Consider the following 19,834-nt stretch of genomic DNA (forward strand, 5'->3'; position numbering starts at 1 on the left):
CAACACAGGGTCAATTGCTTAAAAGAATATTGAATAAACAGCCTTATTCCAAAAGAATACAAATTAAAGCACTTCAGCACTTATATTCATGCAAATACCAAAGAAAAGAAAACCATAGAACTTACTATCTGATCTCTTTGTCCTTACACTTAGAAACAGAAGACTAGAAAGTAGAGCTACTTCTCCAAAGCTCAGAGAAGGCAGGCAGACGGAAAACAAAGACACAGAGACACAATTCCCTCCACCCAAAGTTGAAAAAATCCGGTTTCCTGATTGGTCCTCTGGTCAGGTGCTTCAGGTGAAAGAGACATTAACCCTTAGCTATCTGTTTATGACATGTCCCCCCAACCTTATTCCTCTCTTTTCTACAGTAAACAATCCCAATCTTTACAATCTCTTTCATGTTAGAGATTTTCCAATCCCTCCATCATCCCTGTTGATCATGTCTAAACCCCCATCAGTTCTGCAATATCTTATTTCAGATGGGGAGATCAGTACTGCACACAGTATTTCAGATGAGGCCACACCATTGATTTACCTGAAGCCACTAGACTATTCTCTGTAATAATCACTCTTCCATTCCATCTGTGTCCTAACATCGTTACTTCTTTGACCAGAGCCACACATGAGATTGAACACAAACCCAGCTTGATGAAATAAACTTACCCAGAGTGGTAGCCGCTCATGACTAACTCCAGGGCAGGATGGAGAATTAGCCTCCTACTCAGAATCAGGTACCACCTGGGTCCTCATGCTTCAAGGTCAGGATCCTCCCTACACAGTTCTGGGTTTAGGGGCACACTTAGGGATGGCATGGTGCCGGCTGTCCCTTCTGCCAAGGCTGCTTCTGCTTCTACCATTTGGAGTCTCTATCTGGTTCTCCCCCCACTCCCCGTCACACACACCCAGGCAGAGCGTAGAGAGGAGAGGCACATTCCTGTCATTTATGTCAATGTGATCATGCATATTCACTGAATTATAGTATTAAGATATTTGCATGAAATCTCCAGATTTTGGAACCTCTTGCCTAGATAGACAGGATAGATCATTAAATAGATTAGATAGATCATTAGATTAGATCTAGTATTGCAGGGTACTTCCTTCACCTCATCAGCCTCAGTGGCAGGGCCTGGAGTAAATCAGTCTGACTCTGGAGGGTTTTTCTCTTCACTCTGGTTTTATTTTTCCTTATTTACATGGTAGGCCTCAGGGTAGGCCCAAGAAGTTCTCTTAAGCAAAAACAAAAAAAAAATCTCCAAACTCACAACGGAAACAGGAATACATGTCCCTGTCCCCTCTCCCTGGTGTTACCCTGCTATGCTGGCTCCTCCTTGCCAGTCCTTCCCCCAGGCAGCTGCTAACTCAGTTCCTTTCCCTATTGGGAGGAGAGACAGCCTTCCACCAAGCCTTTCCTTTTTGGTGGTGCCACTACCCCATTGCAGCCTGTCTCTCATCTCTCCCCTCCTCACTCTCCCGAGAAGGGGTCGTAAGGTCACTGACAGCCTTTAACTGGCCTTAACCTGAGATAACCTTTTTTCAGCTCATAGGGAACAGGACCTTCACCATCCAAGGGCTGATATATCTGCTCCCCACCACTCTGTCTGTCAGGATTGACTTTGTCACGATAGATAGATCCACAACTTCTAGCCACTTCCCATTAATTGCCATATGTACAACCCACCGCACAGACCATATGCTTTTTCTCTTAGGTTTCCTCTAAACAATTCTTTAATTCACACCAGAGGGGTGTCTATTTTAGTCCCCACTAGTGTGTCATGCACTAACTGACCTACGTGGACCCTCGTGGCGCAAACTAAAAGTTCTCACGTTAACATAGGCCTATCTGAAACAGGGCTATGGTAATGCACACCAGAGAACTTTCGGTGCATGCCAACAGGACGCACACAAGCCAGTTAGCAAGCAGCATGCTAGTGCAGACTACAATTTACCCCTCTGACGTGGACTAAAGCACCATGTAGACAAACACTTAGTATATGTTTCATACTCCAGATGTATCTAGGGTCTGTTAGTGTCTTTGACTAGCTCTCTATAACACTCCCTAGTTTAAAGGAATCTGAAGATGCTATTGTTTCACATTCTTTCCTCTGTTTTTCTTTTGAGTAGAGCATGTATATTTCGCTTGAGCACAGGGTGTATTTTTCTCAAGCTCTTTCTTGAGTTCCCAGTCTTCATCTGTCTGGTCCAGTTGAATTCCTTTCAATCCTGCCTCCAAACAGTAGTCCCTGCACTCCACCTCAGCTCTACAGAAGAAAGAAAAAACATCGCCATAACCACTGCACACTGCGCAGTCAGACTACATTTGTAGGACTGCTGTGGACTTTCCATTTAATGAAACACACTAAAACATTGCAAACCAGTCACACACAAAAATTCAGTTAAAAATAACCAGCCTAAGTCTCTTCATTTCCCCTCTTTCTGCTATCGCTTATTATTTAGAACTAGAGATGGTTCAGAACCAAAACACCAGATCAGAACAGCAGGAAAATCTGAAGAAGTTTCAGGCCCAATCCACACTTTGCAGATGGTGGTGTCTCTAAAGTGGTCTGAACCAAACCTGGAACCATAACAACCCTAAACTTAATTTTACATCCAAATCCAGATTTGAACTTGGCAACTCAAGTCCACTTCTTCTTAGAAATATATTGTTCTGCTTTATTCACTAATGCAACTCTGAATAGCATTCTGGGATACAGTTTGCATGGAAGATGCTATAAAAAATAAAGCTGTGTTGTAGAAGTTCAAATTTTAAACTAGAAATGTAAAGAAAAATTACCATAGTACGCTAGCAGGATCTCTGGCATTTCCTACATTTAGTTTTAGTGCACTGTCATGAACATCTGTCCTTCTACAAGACGATTTAAAAAATTATCTTATTTCTGTGCATGGCTCTTTGGATGAAAGTGCAAATATCCGTGAATGACACTGATACTCATGAAGAGGATACTCTTGCCATGTACATTCCTCATTAATCAGGTGAATAACTAAGAAGAGAAACATATCCACTTATTTTATTTTGTTTAACTATTCAAAGCTGTGTTTTCTGTATATGGGATGCAGACAAAGAGTAGTGCATATGTCAACCAGACTCCAATAGCAAACATGGCAGAGAGAGTGGTTCTTCTGGAACAAAAGTTCTGTACCTCTTCAAGAATGACAGCTAATAGTTGTAATGTTCAAAATGGAGGTAAGGCTATTGTATCCAAGATAATTTTCCTAGTGATCACAATAACTGTGGCTACTGAAAGGCTACCTCTACCCTGCAGGAAGTATCCTTTAAGTTCCTGAGAGTTTAGACCTGATGGTTAAACCATTAATCCATCTTTAAGAAAAGGATTGATGATTTTCCATCAACAAAACCTAGATACATAACAAAAAACTGAGAATAATAAGGGCCAACTCCTGGCATTTGCTGATTATTGCAACTCCTGTTGATTTCAAGGGATCCTGTGGATTCCGGACACCATCATGGATGAGGGCCCATCAGGGTTGACACAAGACAGCTTGACCAGGAAGGGGCCTCATAGAACAGCAACTGTGGCTTCAACATTAAGCACTCTGAAAATGAGATGGAAACATATTGGAGAGCCAGGTTCTCAGCTTCCTTGCACCTTGGTTAGCCATTGGCACTGGTGCAAAATTGGTGTAAAAGAACCCAAGATGGGGAATTTCTGCTGCAGAACAAAACTGATGTAAATTGTGTTTTTTTTGTTCCAGAAAATATCCCAGGCCTCTGACACAAACATTGTTTTTAACTCTGTACATGACTCTCCATGTGATACGCAAATATCTGGGAGTGACACGGACCCTCAGTAACAGAATACACCTCACATTTACATGCCTAGTATAGCAGGAACAATTCCATTTACGTATACATATTAAGCCATGTTTTGCATGCGTGACATATAGAGAGAAGGGCAGCGCATCTGTCGCCCAGATTCTAACACAGCGCTGCATGAAAACCTTTGACCTCTGGGAAAATACTTGTGTACAATGGGAGGCAAGAGTTGTAACGTTCCCAAAGTTTTGTTGGCTTTTGGCTAAATTCATTGTGGCTGTCAAAAAAGAGAGGCCTGAACTCAGGTGATAAGATCTTGACCATTCTGGGGATCTCCAGGTTTTGCTTCTTGTGCACAGCAATGCTAAGGGTTTTCTATATGACATTCTCTGCTAGCTTCTATCCTAGGACCAATGCATAACGAGCATTCACAGCTGTCAGCTGATTTCTAAGCTCTCCCATCCTCTGGGCAGCCTGTTTATAGCTCTTTTACCATGTCAGAGTTGCAGATTTCAGCCCCCTTTCTTCATCCACCTAAACCTGCAAATCTCCAAGCTGAGAGTCTGGTAGCGTCTCATGCTTATGTTTTTATCCTTAGTCAACAGCATCCCTTTCTTCTGTGACATCTACAAAATGCAATGTTATTATTCTGTTCCCAGTCTCAGAAAATAACACTATGAAAGACTTGATCTTGGAGACATATTTGTTTTTCTTTCCCATGGCTCTGGATTTTCTGTGGCTTTTGCCACATTCATCATTTCTCCCCTCCTCTTCTTCTCTCTCTCTGGAGTCACACCTGGCAGACGCAAAACAAGTAAGCCAGTTTCAGGAGCCCCCATTCAAGAAGTGAAAAGCATAATGTCCTTCTGTGATGGGGTGTGGACCCCACACTGGCCCTGCAAGAGCTGGGCTAGGTCAAGAGGGCCCAAACAGCTAATTAGGCTGCAAACAGGGGAGCTTTAGGCTGGAGGCAGCTAACTAGAGAGAAGCTCACCAGCAAGGGACAGGTGGGGCTGATACAAAAGACCAGAAAACAGGAAGCAGAGGGAGCAGCAGGGGAAAAAATGCAGTCACTCCTTGGGGGAAGGGAGGAGTGTTTGGGCTGAGTTATTCCCAGGGAGGAGGGAGACTGGCAAATGCAAAGGAGTGGGAGAGACCAGGAAGTATGGAAGTAGTTTAGGGAAAGACAGTAAGGTTCAGGGAACTAGCTGGAATCCGGAGTAGAGGGTGGGCCCATGTTCCCCTGCCAGCCACTGTGGGAGTGGTACTGTGAGGCAGTGAAGCAGAAGACTGCCTGAGATGGCTGGAGAGCAGGAACCTAAGGGGAAACCCCACTAGTGACCTGGCCAGAGGGCTGAGTCAGGGAGAGAACGCTGTAGTTCCTGCGAGCAAGAGAGGGAGCAGGGGACAAACTGATGCACTGTGAGTTGGAAAGTAAATTTCTCTTTTAAAATATGTATTTAATCAAAAATCTAGGCCTGCCTCTCACAGCGGTGAAATGCAGGTTCTCAGGACCTGCATTAAAACTGCCTGGGGTCTGCGTCAGCTGCCTGGCTGTCTCACAAAACTGAGCTGAAGCTGCAATTGCTATTGTCACCCCATACTCCAGCTTGAGAGGGGGGATATCACATCACCAGAGAAGGCCTTGGCACTCGTCAGCTCCATTGTCTGTCCTTAATCATCAGCATATGATCGAGCCCAAAGGGTTTTATTTTTAAAAACAGTTTGTTTCAGAATAGTTTTTGACATTGTAACATGTTTTATTTGTCTGAAGGCTCCTGGGTGTTACATGATATATTACTTTGCTTCATAACTCATGTTAATGTGCTTTGACTATTAAAATAGTGTTGTTTATTAAAACTTTTACTCCAGTAATTAAATGTGAATGAAATACGGAGTGCCTGGCTTTCATTTACACTAAGTCCCCTTTACACACCTCTGGGGTGGAAAGGGCATGTAGCAGCATTCCTGCAGGGCCCTCCTGGCTCCTGCCCCTTCTGGGCTGAGAAAGTCACACAGAGACCTTTTGGTGCAGTGCCCACCTGATGCTTTTAGTTATAGGTTGTGCTCCCATCACCTTTCCACCATACAAATAGTCCCCTTCTTGCAGTCCATCGGCAGGAGAGAGGGGGCAAGCTATCTCTCTCTGCTTCCCCTCACTGCCTTTCCTCTCCTGCAGCTTTCCTCTTTCCAGCTCCCCCCTGGCTTCCTTCCTCTGGGACTCTTAGCCAGCCCCAGCCTGATGAGGCAGCAGCTGTTCAAGCTTCCCCAATCAGGGACAGGTGTTCAGGGCCAGCTTCAGTGTTTTCACCGCCCCAAGAGGCAAAAAAAAGAAGCCGCCGCGATTGGCAGCACTTAGGCGGGAGCTCTACCACCGCCACTTCATTCTTCTGTGGCAATTCGGTGGCTGGTCTTTCCCTCCTAGAGGGACTGAGGGACTCGCTGCCGAATTGCCACTGAAGAGCCGGACGTGCCGCCCCTTTCCATTGGCTGCCCCAAGCACCTGCTTACTGAGCTGGTGCCTGGAGCTGGCTCTGCAGGTGGTCTACCCAGCTCCAATTAGGGTGACCAGATGTCCTGATTTTATTGGGATAGTCCCGATTTTGGGGTCTTTTTGTTATCTAGGCTCTTATTACCCCCCACCCCCGTCCCAATTTTTCACACTTGCTGTCTGGTCACCCTAGCTCCAATTCATCTCTCTTAATTTGAGCTGGAGTGAGAGAGGGTTGGCTAAGCAGTTTTCTGCTTAGCACCCGGTCACAGGGCCCTTAGTGTACCTGAAAATCCGAGCAGAAAGTTGGGCAGCCAGTTTCACAACATGGAACCTGCACTATTGGAACAGACCAGTGGTCTGAGACATATCCTCCCTTTAGTAATGGTGTCACTGGCTCTTCATCTCATTCTGGGATACAATTTGGGTGAAATCAGCTATTCCAAGTACAGTTGTATTGTATCTTTGAGATCTAACTAAGCTAGTAAAGCCAAAGAAAATTTTTTGTTCAGATTCCAATTAGAATCATGGCCCATTTCCAGCAGCTAGTGTAAATTGGCATAACTCCATTGAAGTCAACACTAATTTTCACCACAAGCAAACACATATGATCAACATAGCAAACATACAAATGGCCTGTTGGGTCAGTTGAGTGTGGAAATCACATGTGTAATTCTAAATGATAGCTTTTAACAGTGTAAATAATTGTATTCCAAAGGTGAGAAACAGTGAAAACATACATAATAGCATATTGACGTGACAGATCTGGCTAAATTTGAATGGGTATGTTTTTGTTTGAATATTAAGCAGGAAAAAATTAAGGATATATGCTCTAATTTCATAGTTACATATGGTTAGTGCAGTGGTGCTGGTGTACATGTTTCTTGAATATATTATTTTTTGCCTGCAATTAGAAGTAGAACTTTTTTTTATCCTAAATAAAGAATGTATTTGATTTATCCCTTCTTTTGCAAATTATTTGTGAACCAATCCTGATTGCTACCAGAGTAACTGTTATTTCTAAGCATTAACCAGTTAGCTTGGATGAACAGTGTTCTGCTGTTCACTCTATTTATTCAGTGTTCATGCCGTGCAATTGGTCACCCAGGTCACACAATTCTTTCAGCTTCCTCAATGGATGTCTGAGGCTTTTAAAAAATAATAGTCCGCTTTATGCATGAATACCCCGTTTTTGCATGTGACTATGTGTAGTCATATGACGAACAACCAATCCCCCCCAAATATCTGTGGGAACATAATCTCAATGGCATGAATGTTTGCGAAGAGTGAAGAAAAAGGGGCCTAGCAACCCATTCAGCATTAGAAGACTTGCTAGTGAGAAGCCTTACGGATGCGATGGTAAATGCTTGAGGTAGCTATGAGACAATAGAGCTGGTTGGAACATTCTCCACAAAAGGCTTTTGCATCGGAAATGTGGAAAGACACGAAATTTTGAAATCTCAAAAGTCTTCACAGAATTAAATTGTCACTCTCCGGCCAGCTCCGCACGAGTTAACTCTCCCTTCTACCTTCCGAGGCAGCTGGGATTTCTTGGGTTTAGACCCAGAAAGCAGGGACTGGTTTGTGTAAATTGGACAGCCTAGAGTATTCTAGTTTGTTTTGGAAAATAAATATAAAAGCCTCACAGTCCTACTATTCACTCACAAGAAAACAGCGTAGCAGTGACAGCACCAGTTGAAGAAAGCTGGTGAGGCTCTTTTCTATTTCTCCCATCATAGAACCAGGATACAGCTGAAGTTCATCAGCCTAGAAGTGGGAACTATGGATATGTCTACACTGTAATAAAGCACCCACCGCTGGCCTGTGTCAGCTGATGCAGGCTCAGGCTGCGGGGCTATAAAATTGCAGTGCAGACATTTGGACTCAGGCAGGAAACCGGCCTTTGGGATCCTCCCTCTCCTGGGATCCCAGATTGTGGGCTCCAGCCCAAGCCTGGACATCTACGTTTCAATTTAATTGCCCCATAAGCATGCGTCCACTGAGACAGGCCAGCCATGGGTGTTTTATTGCAGTGGAGACATACCCATAGTTTTCTGAAGAGCTCAGCTCCCCTGTAAGCACCACTGTGAAGCGGCCAGATTTTCACAAGGGCTCAGTACCCAGAAGCTCCTGTTTATTCTCTCTTGAAAATCTGGCCACTTCATTTCAGAGCTTAAATAGTCATAGAACATTTAAAATTCAAGCCACTTATATATGTGCCTTAAGGGGAGCTCCTGGGTGCTTAACTCTTTAGGAACCCTGGACCTATAGCCAGAATACTTTGAAAAGATGGAAAATGATGACGTGCTGTTCAGTGGCAGCAAGTCACTTAAGATAATTGGCTCAGTGGATTCACTGAAATCAACAAAGGTCTTCCCATTTGCTCACCCCTGTGCAGAAGCCCAGCAGAAGGCCTAAGCACATTTATATGCCACTTAAACCCTAGGGCTTGCACAGGTTTTAGCTTGAAATGCGAGTCGTGCATAGGCCATTGCGCTGGCCCTCACTGGCTTCCACTTCATTTACTGCGGCTGTTTGCAGAATTCTGTCACTACTTACATTTCTAAGAACTTCGCACAGTCTTTGTGGCCGTAGATTTCTGCAATCCTTCTCGGAGTGTCCCCATAGAGATCTGCTGCATCGATGGTGGCATGCAAAAAATGAAGAGTCCTTAGCACACCTAGTCTTCCTGATTCAGCAGCAAAATGAGCTGGAGTCCAACCCACGTCAGTTCTCAAGCAAAGGCGAGCGCCATGCTGCACAAGTAGCTTTACCATCTCCGATTGCCCTTGTAGGTATGCAGAAAACACAGGGAGAAAAAAAATGGTTCAAAGGTGCAATAATCAAGATGTTCTATAAACTATATGGTACTGTAAAGAATCTGAGTCCACGGACAACAAGCACGGCAGTGATGTCACCAGCTAAATGGCGCGTACTTAGGAACTCTGGTTCCAACATGCACAAACCTCTACCACTTGTGCTGATGCTCTGCTAGCTGAACTAGTGTTAGGTCTTATAACCTCTGTAGACAGAAAATAGCCACAATCAGCTGATTGGGTCTGACCTTCCATCCAGACAATGGTACTGAGGTTCATATCCACACATGTGGTACACGGTATATTACATACTCCCTCTAGTTAGGCAGAGCTTGTCCTCGAGCATCTGGGCTACAGGAATTCAAATCTCAGCAGTTGGACGGCACCCACTCTGAATGCATGTATGAGCTTCAGCTGGGGTGGCCATGGTTTATGGCTGTGGATTGGTCGTTGCTGCGTTTCCAGTACTTGCAAATCTGACTCTTGTGATTTTCTTTTTAGGGCATGGGTATTTTTTTTAAATCACTAGGGACTCATGCAAGCAAAATTAAAATCTATATTTGTAATACCTTTTTAAAAATAACCAGATCCCCAGTCTCTTTGTCCAGACCTCATGAGAGCAGGGTCGACTCAGGCTTTTTTGCCGCCCCAAGTGGTGAAGGGGGAAAAAACCCTGCTGCCACTTCATTTTTCGGCAGCAATTTGTCAGTGGGTCCTTTGGTCCGAGAGAGACCGAGGGACCCGCCACCAAAGACCCAGAGGTGCCACCCCTTCCCATTGGCCGCCCCAACCACCTGCTTCGTTCACTGGTGCCTGGAGCCGGCCCTGCCTGGGAGATGAATAAGCCAATCAGGGTACATCTACTCAGCAAAGAGTCTCAGGGTATCTCTACACAGGGATAAATGACCCATGGCACAGTCATGGCTGACGTGGGTCAGCTGTGAGGCTAAAAATAGCTGTGCAGACATTCAGAATCAGGCTGGAGCCTGGGTTCTGGAACCCAGAGAGGAGGGACGGTCTTGGTGTCCTGCTCCAGCCGAAGCCCAGCCAACTGCACTGCTCTGTCTAACCCCACAGCACAAGCCCCGGGAGCCCGAGTCAGTTGATCTCAGCTCTGAGATTCGCTGATGCATTTTTATTTCTGCTGTGTAAACAAACACCTTTGAGACTTACCTTGTTCTATGGCCTTACCCGGAAATACACGCACATTTCTGAGCAGCCCAGTACAACAAACACTGTAGCACAGTTAAATAAAACACCGAGTTCAAAATTCACCCACAATAGCCCTTATATACCATCTCTGTGCCACGTTAACTTGCCTCCCGGTCGGGACCCTGCTCATCTGCAGAATATTTAACACAGACCACTGTATTGTAGTAATTAACTCTTTATATTTCACCGAGCCTTCATCCATCCCAGGTGACATTAGTCAATAACAGAAACACTACATCTCTGGGCAATATCCTGTCCAGCAGTGATCGTGGAAAGAAAGAAACTGCAGAGAGTTTCACTCAATTCCTAGAGTGCCCTAGTGGCTGACGAGAAAGCAGTGCAGATAGAAGCGAAGCCTACCAAATATGGCTCTAGCATAGAAATAAATACTTAGGTCCTGACTCATTACTCCATTGATTCCAAAGGGAGTTTTGCCAGGCTGAAGGCTGAGTAAGAACAGAGTAAAGACCTCAGGATCTGACTCACAGATTTTTTTTAGTTTGGGGAGGGAGGGAGGCTTGGGTGGGAGTCGGGAAGACATAGATTTTTCTGTGCAAAAACCTGTCCTTCCAGCTTGTTCTCAGCTTTGTAGTCCATCCATGCTTACACATGATTTCTTTCCCTGAAATGCTGAGGGAGAAAACCCGGCTGAGTTCGGACATGAATACAAAGCACAGCCCTGGGCTGCACAGCGTGTGAAACTGTTCATCCAGGTCAAGGAAAAATACCGAGGAAAATTTTATATTGATGTTTAACGCTTTGAAGAGCTGGATGTAGGGTGTTTAGATTGTGAGTGCTGGTTGCAGGGGGTTAGCATTTTGTATACTATTGTGACACAATACAATACACAATGGACCGGAACCTCTTTTGAAGTCAATGGAGCTATGCCAGTTTACGTTAGCTGAGAACAGGTCCAATATCAATAACTTAACCTTTTATATCCAACTACCATTAACCTGCCACAGTGAGATATCACTTTGTTTCCCACTCTTCCAAACTCCTATATTTCATTTAACCTTTTATCACTTGTCCTTCTCAGCTACCTCCAATCCCAGGGTTTCATATCATCACATATTCTAACATAGGTCCCAATCCTGCAGTGTGCTGAGCACCTCCAGCAAGGTCCTGGGTGCCCTTAATCCCTGCTGAAGCTAATGGGAGTTGAGGGCACTAGGTAACTGCAGGAGGTGCTCAGCAACTTTCAGGATCAGGCCCTTAGACTGTAAGTGTAACGCTGATGCTCCAGGTTGGGTTATCAGCAGCAGGGATCAGACCTCTGGATCTTAATACATATGGCTCAACTGCCTGAACGAAAAGATCCAGCTCTCTGAGTCAAGGACGTAGCAGGCTCATCTAACTGATCTAGCCACCACTAGAGGGGAACAGAGGGGCACACTAAGGCCACGTCCAGACTAGGTATTAAAATCGATTTTAGATACGCAACTTCAGCTACGGGAATAACGTAGCTGAAGTCGAATTTCTAAAATCGAGGTACTCACCCGTCTGGACGGCGCGGCATCGATGTCCGCGGCTCTCCGTGTCGATTCCGGAACTCCGTTCGGGTTGATGGAGTTCCGGAATCGATGTAAGCGCGCTCGGGGATCGATACATCGCGTCCAGACTAGACACGATATATCGATCCCCGAGCAATCGATTTTAACCCGCCGATGCCGCGGGTTAGTCTGGACGTGCGCTAAGTAGGCATCGCTTACATAAACTAGAGATGTCATTGATATGCCACTGCCAGCTGGCACACTCTGCACATCATGTGTAAGGCTCTTAGGCCACGTCCAGACTAGGTATTAAAATCGATTTTAGATACGTAACTTCAACTACGGGAATAACGTAGCTGAAGTCGAATTTCTAAAATCGAGGTACTCACCCATCTGGACGGCGCAGCATCGATGTCCGCGGCTCTCCGTGTCGATTCCGGAACTCCGTTCGGGTTGATGGAGTTCCGGAATCGATGTAAACGCGCTTGGGGATCAATACATCGCGTCCAGACTAGATGCGATATATCGATCCCCGAGCAATCGATTTTAACCCACCGATGCCGCGGGTTAGTCTGGACGTGCGCTTAGGCAGGTAACGAGGGAGTTAACAACAGAGACAAAATTCATTACATATCTTACAAAGGCATATCACCTAAACGGGGATCGAAGGTGCTTCGAGCCACCTGAACTCATCACTGCTTTTGTGCAGTGTATTTTTAGTGCACACTAATTAATAGAATTTTAATCGTATCCCTCTTGCATAAATCTTTGTTGGCACTTCCCTAAGCTTCCTAAATTTTATAAGGGCAAAGGGTTAAGGGTCACTGATCCAAGGGCCACTGAAGTCAAGGGAAGCCTTTTTCCTGGATTTCAAACAGCTTTAAATCAGGCCTACACATTGATTCCCCTTTCACACAGGTGTAAATCAGGAATAACTCCACTCAAGCCAATGCAGCTATTCCAGTGTGAAATCAAAGTGAGGGAAGAAACAGGGCCCTTATATGCACACAGTGTGTAAAAATTACACATTAGCCCTTTAAAATAATCAAACTTTATATAGACAAGAAATGATCACCTGGGGTCCAATCCCACATGTTCTTTTACAGGCAAAATTCCCTTTCAATTCAATATTTTGTCTGTTTGGGCAAGGACAGAAGACTCAGAACCTCTCAGTGTAAATATCGGTACGCTGCATAACCCCATTAATAGCCTGCACAGCTGTGGTGCTAGAACAATTTGTGTAGTGGGGGTGCTGAGAGCCATTGAACCAAACTGTAAACCCTGTATATGATGGAAACTACTTCAAGCCAGGGGGTGCGACAGCACCCCCAGCATCCCTAGTTCCAGCACCTATGCTGCATAGTGTAGTATAATAAAAAGCAGCACTATCTTCTATAACTTCAATGTCAGGATCTACATGGGCTACTGAGTACAGGGCTCTCTTACCTTTAGCAGCTGCCCAGTGTAGTGGTGTCCTGTCATTCCAGTCCGTATCTTTGTAATTCACATCACAAAGCCCTTTTTTCAGAAGCTCATTCACTAAATCGTAATCGCCCAGAGCTACAGCTTCATGAAGCTCTGTCATGTTGCACCGTTCTAACAACCCCTGGTACAAGAACAACAAAACAACAACTTCATGCACATGCTTTATATAGCAGTTTTCAGTAACTGGGGCTCAGAAAGCCTCCGCCCAAGAGACAATTTGAAAGGATTAGGCAGTGTCCACACTGAACATTCAGACATTAACCATCTGTAGCAAGATTTTATCAAAGGCCAAAACAAGAAAGGCAGAGAGACAAAAAGAAAGGAAGAAAATTAACATCCACAGTTAATTGAACTTAAACCAATTACTGATTACAGTCTGCTGGTGATGTTTGCTAGATATTTAGTCTCTGAGTTCAGGGAAATCTGTTACAAAGTGCAACTCAGTAAATAAAGAAAACCACAGATAAAACCATAGTGTATTTCTCAAAGATGTCGCTGAAGATCTGCCAGCTCACGACACACATTGGCCTCCAAGTCTGTTGTTACTTATTTACCATGGAAACTGGCTCCTCCCTTGTTAAAGCTGCAGGCTTATTAAACAGTTTTGGTTTTGGGTTTTTTTTTAAAAGAAAAGACGTTACTGCTCAGATATTTCCCATGTTTTTTGGGGCATTTCTTGACACGCCATACTGCTTATAAAAAAATATAATGCTGTTCTCCCCCAGGGGCATGCTCTGCATTTGTGCAGGAGCCTTGAGGCTATCCCACAGCACAGGCGCTATCCTATGAATCCCACTGGGTGTGAGGCCCGTGCAATGTGTGTTATCTCACTTTGGGTCTCTCACTGTGTTAAGAGATCACTTAAGTGGCTGCTTTGCTGACAAATTATGAGCCTCTCCAGAAAACAAAACTAGCTCTTCTAGGAACACTGGGTATTTCCTCCAGTGATGTACTCAGCTGGAAGGATCATTGCTAAGGAAATCTCTCCCTTCTTCCAAGTGCAGCACGCAGTACTCGTCTCTTACCAAACAGGGAGCTAGGAGCCAGGCTTTGGAGATTGATGCAGGTTTTACTATAATAGATGCACAGGGTCTACAAGCATAGCACAAGCAGAAGAGGTAAAGGGATCGTCTCCTTTAATGCAAAGGGTGCCGTTCACTCCTCCTGGCACAAAGCCTCAAGAGGGAGAAGAGCCAGTTGAGTTGAGTGAGGAAGCTAGTCCAGGCAGGCACAGAAAGAACACAGGCTGGACAGCTCAGATACAATGTGTATCAACCCCGCCCTCCCCCAGGCACTGACGTAACCCCGGGCGGGGAAAGGGGAGGGGACCGGGAATCCCCACGGGCAGCCGTGTCGCCACAGACAGCCGGGCGGAGCAGACCCATCTCCCTCCCAGGACCCATCTCCTCCACACACACACTTCACAGAGCAAAGCTAGTGGGGAGGAAACCAGACAGTATGAGACAGTCCAAGGCAGTTGGGGCATGAGGTAACAGGGGAATGTAAGTTGAAAATTGGAAGATGAATTGTCAGGGGATTTCTAACATCAGCTCAGGAAAGAATTGTTGGCCAAAATGTCCAATTCACTCAGTACCGTTGTGCATGGACTACCCCGCTGCTGGGAGGAAGCACACACACTCCTCCACAGCCGTAGAAGGACTGGTTCCAAGGTCAGGGAATCGACAGAAGGGGCTAACCAGCAGGACCTTTCAGAAGTCCTGAGAGACCCAGAATACTTCCAGCTTTGGAGGCCCCTAGTCATCATAAAAATAAAAAATGATGACACATAAAAACAAAATAAGGCACCAAAAAAAGAGTGAGACATAATTTGAACTTTTTTTTATTTAGCAAATGCTTTTCTGGCCTTTTTCTATGCAAATGCACTCATTATTGAGGAAAAATGTAGCTTTCGTGCAGTGTCACAGTTGATATTAAGCATGGGGAGCCCATTCATATGCTCTTGTCCCATAGCTGAATAGTGATAGTTCTTTACCTGCTTCAACACATTGAAGGTGCGTTCACCTCAAGCCACCTCAAGCAGGCAAACTGACAAAAATATTCAGTGCAATTGTGATATTAGGAAACACCCCAGAAAGTCCAAGTTCAAGTATTTCTTGAAGCAATTCCTTTGGCTTGCAATCCAATTTAAAGTTCATGGAATATATTTGTTTGTGGAAGATGACCTCATCACTGAGATCTTTTGAGATTTCTTTGTTGTACTGTTGCTGAAATTGTTCAGCTGCAGAAAGTAGATCTTCATTACTCAGTTTGTTGAACTGCCAAAGAAACCCAAAAAGGGTACAAATTAGTCGCAGTGACTCATATTGACATGTAAGACCTGATTGAAAGAGTCAATGATGACAAGGAAGACATTGACCCTATAATGCTGCTCATCATCGGATTTAGTAGGTAAGTTGCTATTGGTGGAGAACTCAGATGAAATGTCAATATTCTGTGCTTCTAATTTGGACTCAGGATCACATCCCATTGTTCACAAATCTGTTGAATGTCATTGATAAGAATTTCAGTGTTATCTCTCTCAACATTGCATGCTTCAATTACCAGATTAGTTTGGTGGACCATCATAAGTAGCTTCATCCACAAAGATGACATCAGGATGGATTCAAATTTGTACACGTGCTTCTGAATAGACTGAAGTTCAGTTCGAGCCTGTGCAGTGAGATTGAGAGATTCAAGCTCATTTAAAGCCTTTCTCACTGAATTCAAATCAGTCCACCTAGTTTTGGACAGGGAGATATTGCTTCAGATTTCCCGCCTTTGTGGACTACTACTGATGAGATTGTACATTTGCTGAACAGTTCCAAAGTAAGTCATTGCCTCCTTGCATGATTCAGCACAGTTAACACCTACAAGATTTAGTGTGTGGTTTCCACAGCTGGAGAAAATACAGTTTGAATTATGCTCAAGCAGAACTGCTTGTACACCTTTGTACCTCCCAGCCATATTAGATCCATCGTCACAGGCTTGACCCATGTAAACTTGAAAATCTAACTTAAAACCTTCTAGAATTGCAGGTACTCAGGCAGCAATTTCTTTTCCAGCTTTTCTCGTGAAATTATCAAACAAAATAAACCTTTCTTCAGTTGAAAATTTTGAGCTGTCTACAATCTTAACATATCGAATAACCATTGTAGTCTGTTCCTTGTAAGAACAATCTGGAGTGGCATCAACAATGATTGAAAAATACTTGGCATCTCAAATCTCATCAAAAATTATTTTTTGTACAAATGTCACACACATAGCTCAATAAACTTATTTTGTACGCATGTGGAGAGATAATGGACTTGCATGCACTTTTGACTCTCTTGTGATTCTTGAACACGTTTAACATGCTCTGATAAAAGTGAGTCATATTTGCCGAGGAGATCAACTATGCCTAGAAAGTTTCCATTTGCACGATCACAAATAAGTTGACTGGAACCAAAGAAAGCCAATCCCTGCTCAGAAAGAAAAAGGACGACATTCAGGATGAGCTCAAGTAGTTTTTTTTCCAGTTATTAGTTTCTGTAGAGAGTTCAGTCAAGAGTAAATTCTCAACTGAACTTTCATCTGACACTGTCCTACTGGCTGATTTCCAAGCCAATAGTTTTCTTTGTGTGACGTTGAACTCTCATGTGATGGTACTGAGTCTTTCAACTTCCTCCAACCTCTGTTGATGCTTCATCCTGATTGATCAGAGAGAACTGATGCATTTGCAACACTTTTGTTCAAAATGAAGCAGGGTGCATGGTACAGAGATTGTATTTCCGTACTCCAGCATAACCAGTTTCTAGTGCAGGTCTCACCATTTGGAAGAGTTTTGTCAGCAGACGAGTAGGGAAAGCATGATTATCAGCATCTCGTGGAATGTTACTTGGAATTTCAAAACAACTAATTTGAAGAAAAGACTGCATTTGGACATCATTACTCTTGTCAATAATGCCAATGTCAGTCACAGTCAAACCTGTAATACTCACAAATTGCTCTTGCTGCGTAAGATCTTCATCTTCCTGTTGCTGTTGAGTTTCTTGATTGCACACAGGATCTTCTGCTGCATCTGTTACTGTTGGCACATCTCCTTCTTGACTACTGTCCTCATGTTCAGGTATTGGCATTGAAATATCACCTGTTGCAGTTGCGGAGTTTTCATTATCTGTAGCATTGTTTATTGGGTAAGGTGTGTTTTCCAGTGGTTTCAGAAATGAAGTTATTGGCTTTGAGCTCTTAGCTTCACTCAGTTGTTTTCGCCGTCTCTTGCTTGTACCACCTTCAAATCTCCTCTTCATAGTGATCTATCTGGTCAATATGTAGCCTATCTACACTCGAAATATTCTGCTGTAAATAAGTAGCTTATCTACACTTGAAATCATCAATTGTAAACATGTACACAAATGCTGAAAAGATTTAAAACAAAGAAATAGTAATTAAGAACACAAAATGAAACAGTCAGACAGATTATTAACCTTATCACTGAATCAAAACTCAAGCACGCAAGGTATCATTTAACAGGTTGAGCTGAAGACAAAGGGATGACATATAAATATATATAGTAAACACAGACATGGACACAGACCGAGGGATATTGTCCAAAAATTTCAAACGCGTGTCCTCATGAAACTCATTGTACAAGATTGTCCTCACAAATTTTCACCTTGAATCTGGGCCTATAGACTACAAAAGCCTATAATGATGACCAAGCTAGGACTCAACCAATCAACCAGTCACCTCTTTTAGCTACCATATGACGATAATAATGAGGAATTCTTACACATAAATAATTTCTTAGTCACCTAGACATAAAACTATAAAGACACTAAAATGTAACAATTATCTACATTTCAACATGCAATTGATCCAGCACCAGCCACTAGTAGTGGTTTGTTTATATAATCAGCTGATCTGAGAGGACACGTTCATGACAGTCTGATCTTGTGCCATCAGAACTGATATATTTTTTATTAATATTTATGAACATTTTTCACTCTTTAATATGGCAAAATCTATATCAGTTAACAAAAAAAATTATAAAGAGTCCTGTGGCACCATAAAGACTAACAGATCCAGACTAACACGGCTACCCCCTGATAAAAAAATTATGTCTTTTACCAAATCACATTTCTTATTTGCTTAAATTTGCAGCTCAAAGCTGAGAGAGTGTGTCACATTTTGTTCCTATATGGATGTGCATAAAATCAAGTTGTGAAACTTATCAAATGCCAAAAAATTAACAAGTGTCTAAATCTGAGGCCCACTTTGAGTCTGAGGCCCAGGACAAATGGCTCTCTTGCCCCTCCTCCCATCCCCCATTGGCCGTGCTAATTAGAGAGATGAGGTGGATGAGGTAATATCTTTTATAGGCAAATGGCCTTTCTGATAACAATCCCTGATATGAACAGACTTTCACAGCTCAGCCGAGCTTTACACCAACTGAAAGGGACAGAGAAAAGATGACAGGGTAAAATCAAAGTCAATAAGATTAGGCCCCAAATCCCCACCTCATCCTTGCCTTGTGACCTCCCCATGCAGGGGTGGCTCTAGATATTTCACCACCCCAAGCACGGCGGCACACTTGCGGAGGGTCCACTGGTCCCACGGCTCTGGTGGACCTCCCGCAGGTGTGCCTGCGGAGGGTCTGCTGCTCTACCGAAGCCGCGGGACCAGCGGACCCTCCGCAGGCATGCCGCTGAAAGCTGCCTGCCTGCTGCCTCCCTGGTGACTGGCAGAACACCCTCCGTGGCATGCCGCCCCAAGCATGCACTTGGCGTGCTGGGGCCTGGAGCCGCCCCATTCCCCATGGGCCATATGGGGAGCTTTGTATTTTGAAAGGGTGTTCTCAGATCAGCCCAACTGCCAGTGGAGAGTTACCCAGCTGTTCACATCTGGCCAGATCATCTGGAATCTTAGCTTCCAGCCCTGGAGGTGGGGAAGTTGCAGGGGAAAAAGAGGTCTGGGGGCATCTTGGAGGGTCTCTGGGTCACGACATGCCATCAAGGTGTACAAATGGGTCCTGAGCTCAGAAAGATTGGGAACCACTTTTCTAATGGCCCTTGCTGTCTTCTGTATTTCAGAAGCCACCAGAACTCAACCTTGTCAGAGTAGTATGTATTTATGTAGCTAGGCTGCACATATTGTAGAAAGTGAATCAACACAGTTATTTGGACTCCACTATGTCCATATAGTTCCTTCATATGAGTTTCCCCATATATAAAATGGGGATAATGATACTGACTGCTTTTGTAAAACACTTTGAGAACTACTGATGAAAAGTGCTAGATAAGATCTAAGTGTTTATTAAGCACAACACAGACAATGGGAGCATCTAAAAAAAGTCATATGTTGTTGCCATAGGAAGTCACAAAAGTGTCATTGGTTTCAGGGTTTCGGCAGCACTGATGTCACATGTATTGTATTCCCCTCCTCCACCTCTCCAACCCTGCTATTGTCCTTGCTGAACCTGTTTCTTGAATAAACACACCTCTCTAGGGCTGACCTTTTACCGACAAGATATGCTCTGTTGGATCCAACCTTCATTTAGCACTAC

At 44.0% G+C, this 19,834-nt stretch overlaps 1 protein-coding gene across 4 annotated transcripts; it reads right to left on the bottom strand.

Annotated features, from left to right (window-relative positions):
* Positions 1–328: 328 nt before the first annotated feature.
* On the bottom strand, positions 329–13,816 carry ANKRD66 (ankyrin repeat domain 66). Of its 4 annotated transcripts, none has more exons than XM_050951044.1 (4): positions 13,764–13,797; positions 13,255–13,414; positions 8,847–9,075; positions 329–2,261 (listed from the first exon to the last, which is right to left on the bottom strand). In XM_050951044.1, exons 1-4 carry the CDS (start codon positions 13,764–13,766, stop codon positions 2,084–2,086), a joined length of 570 nt encoding a protein of 189 aa, XP_050807001.1. In that variant the 5' UTR covers positions 13,767–13,797; the 3' UTR covers positions 329–2,083. The 4 variants fall into 4 exon arrangements, with proteins under 4 accessions (XP_050807001.1, XP_050807003.1, XP_050807005.1 ...); XM_050951046.1 differs by lacking the exon at positions 329–2,261 and adding an exon at positions 3,299–4,592 and having other exon boundaries at positions 13,667–13,816; XM_050951048.1 differs by lacking the exon at positions 329–2,261 and adding an exon at positions 3,299–4,592 and having other exon boundaries at positions 13,660–13,816.
* Positions 13,817–19,834: the final 6,018 nt, after the last annotated feature.

Source organism: Gopherus flavomarginatus, chromosome 4 (genome assembly GCF_025201925.1).
Source record: "Gopherus flavomarginatus isolate rGopFla2 chromosome 4, rGopFla2.mat.asm, whole genome shotgun sequence".
Classification (NCBI taxonomy): domain Eukaryota; kingdom Metazoa; phylum Chordata; order Testudines; family Testudinidae; genus Gopherus; species Gopherus flavomarginatus.